Consider the following 2387-nt stretch of genomic DNA (forward strand, 5'->3'; position numbering starts at 1 on the left):
TGTGTAACTTCATAAATGATTACGACTATATTGATGCAGTGCCAGCCGTTTATGGATTAGGAAACTCACTTCTAAATTATCTGTTGTTGATGAGACGTCACTATTTTCTTACCTCTATTGGCATGTTTGATGAAGTTGAATGGAGTGTCTGATCATTTATTGTTACAGTGATTTGGTAGTTGTTGCTCTCATGAGTGGAGAAACAGAAATTCTTGAGTAATGAGCTGGAGAAATGGATATGAATAAACTACCTAATTCTCATGCAGGTTGATGAATGTATACTCTGGTTGAGCATTGTATTCATCACTATTCTATGTACACCACAACCAACCATAGTTCGATGGTCATCTGCTCCCCCTGCGTCGGAGAAAATGATGCTCCAATGGAAGGGCTTCTGTGCAATCATAGCAAATGCATACTTCATGAGAGGAATGGCATGGTGAGGTCCCGTTAAAATATTTCACAATCTTATCATTTAGTTGACTAAGTTGAGTGTGGTTTTGAGCCTAACTTGTTATTGCATTCAAAAAATTAAGGCTTCCAGTGAAGACTCTTCAACTAGAGCAACTGGCAGTGGTGGGTTTTGCTGAAGAGCCATCAGTTGTTGCAAGCCGAATGAGACTAGTGTTTAGCACACTTGAGGTCAGTTTCTATTTTCTAGATTGATTTGTTTGATTCCCTGAGAGTGTGTTTGGAATGGAGAACACGATTGGATTGAATACTAGACACTACGATAGTCAAGATTTTAGATACTTTGCCGTTGCCATTGTCCAATCTATCTTACAAAATATGCAAGCAACTTATCTTGCAGTCTCACGATTATTACAAGCACTATGTGAATGCAATCAACATCAATATTTGGATAAAATTAAGTTGTTGAAATTAATGTGATAGAAATGAATGGTGGATAAGTTGGTGGTAGTAGTGTCTTAAAAGGTTGTGTTTAAAATTAAAAATTTTCTTTGACTATTAAGTTATAAGGGAATTATAATTTTTGTGAACATGCACTGAATGTTGTCATTTATCAGATTCATATTCATGTACATGCGATGTGAAGGTCTGATTTGCTCGTTGTCATTGCAGGTTGTGAGTCCACAGTGGCCAAGAATGCAGTAAATTCACGTCAAATGTGGGTGGAAACAGGAGAAACTGAAGTACTGAGAGATTTTCATACAGTCTGGTGTTAAGTGTGTTTATGAATTATAAGAAGTATTTCATGGCATACAGTACTGCACAGTATTAAAAAATATAAAAATCTTGTTAATTGTTCTTTTTCTAAGAAAATCTGCATTTAGAGTTGTTCTATACTCGAAATAGCATTTTGGTTCCTATTTAATTTTTTTGGCATTTGAATATCGGACATGTTCAACTATTGAAGCTTCTATCAGGCATTCTTGAATCTTGATATAGAAGCAATGGATAATAACTGTATTGGAATTCGTTTTTTAGATAGGAATTAAGCTATAAAGATGTACTAGCAAATTATTTTTCTCTATAGATAGCTGCAGATGGGAAGCATCTTTTGCATGGTGAATACAGTGGAGGCTCAGGGCAGACCACTTCCAAATCCTCCATCAGCTCCTCCACCAAATGCACTGCCCATGCCAAACCCTCCACCAGTTCCTCCTATGCCACCAGACCCAAGTCCACTTCCTCCGGCTCCAGCACCATTACCTAATCCACCACCCACTCCTTCGCCAGTGCCTCCTGCACCAGCACCGAAGCCGGACCCTCCACCTAAACCTGCTCCCACACCCCCCAAGCCAGCTCCTCTACCAGTGCCGAATCCTCCCCCAACACCAAAAGGCCCACGATAAGGATGAAAGTGGGGGTGAAAAAATGTCTTCTGCTCATCCACTGCATTCTTTTCCAGCGAAAGGGTCCTTGCATTGATAGTGCAAGCAAATGCTGAAATCACAACCAAAAGGAGAATCTTGGCTCCCATTTTTAGTGTTGGAAAAACTCTGAATGAGAATGTCAGTGTATGAGGTAAGGATTATATAGACATTGAAAATTGGGAAACTTTTAAGTAAGTTGAGGCAAGTCTTCATCTAAAATCTGTGTTGGGATTACAGATCAACTGCAAAGGTGCCAAAATTGGTAATATGATCTTGATGATCAACCTAATTCCTGCATAAAGTAAAACTCAAACGAAAAATTCAAAATTCAACCTCGAATGAAAGTCAAATTAAATTTTTATGAGATGGGATATCGGGAGTTAATATGGCATAATAGTTCATAAAGTTCACTAGCTAAATTTTAAATTATGATCTTTTAATTTTGTTAAAGGAACAAATTCAATAGCTAAATGACAATTGATAAGCAGAATATTGTTCCCAATGTTTAAAAAAGGTCTCGCCATTAACCCTGAAAATTTGAAGTATCGG

General features: G+C 37.8%; 2 protein-coding genes across 2 annotated transcripts; one reads left to right on the top strand and one right to left on the bottom strand.

Moving 5' to 3' along the window:
* Positions 1–6: 6 nt before the first annotated feature.
* LOC111389390 lies at positions 7–1437 on the top strand. The gene is made up of 3 exons (XM_023014311.1): positions 7–439; positions 537–642; positions 1084–1437. Exons 1-3 carry the CDS (start codon positions 261–263, stop codon positions 1114–1116), a joined length of 318 nt encoding a protein of 105 aa, XP_022870079.1. The 5' UTR covers positions 7–260; the 3' UTR covers positions 1117–1437.
* Positions 1438–1546: 109 nt separating this feature from the next.
* LOC111389365 (glycine-rich protein 23-like) lies at positions 1547–1945 on the bottom strand. Its single transcript, XM_023014288.1, has one exon. The coding sequence runs from the start codon at positions 1943–1945 to the stop codon at positions 1547–1549; it is 399 nt and encodes a 132-aa protein (XP_022870056.1).
* Between the last annotated feature and the right edge of the window lie 442 nt (positions 1946–2387).

This window comes from Olea europaea, unplaced genomic scaffold, assembly GCF_002742605.1.
Source record: "Olea europaea var. sylvestris unplaced genomic scaffold, O_europaea_v1 scaffold586, whole genome shotgun sequence".
Taxonomy (NCBI): domain Eukaryota; kingdom Viridiplantae; phylum Streptophyta; class Magnoliopsida; order Lamiales; family Oleaceae; genus Olea; species Olea europaea.

What these genes read in the sequence shown, in the direction of transcription:
- LOC111389390 (XM_023014311.1), top strand. Translation starts at nt 261, where the DNA reads ATGCAGGTTGATGAATGTATACTCTGGTTGAGCATTGTATTCATCACT. An exon ending in TTCATGAGAGGAATGGCATG is followed by an intron (nt 440 to 536) that starts GTGAGGTCCCGT and finishes CAAAAAATTAAG; the next exon opens with GCTTCCAGTGAAGACTCTTC. An exon ending in TAGTGTTTAGCACACTTGAG is followed by an intron (nt 643 to 1,083) that starts GTCAGTTTCTAT and finishes TTGTCATTGCAG; the next exon opens with GTTGTGAGTCCACAGTGGCC.
- LOC111389365 (XM_023014288.1), bottom strand. Translation starts at nt 1,945, where the DNA reads ATGGGAGCCAAGATTCTCCTTTTGGTTGTGATTTCAGCATTTGCTTGC.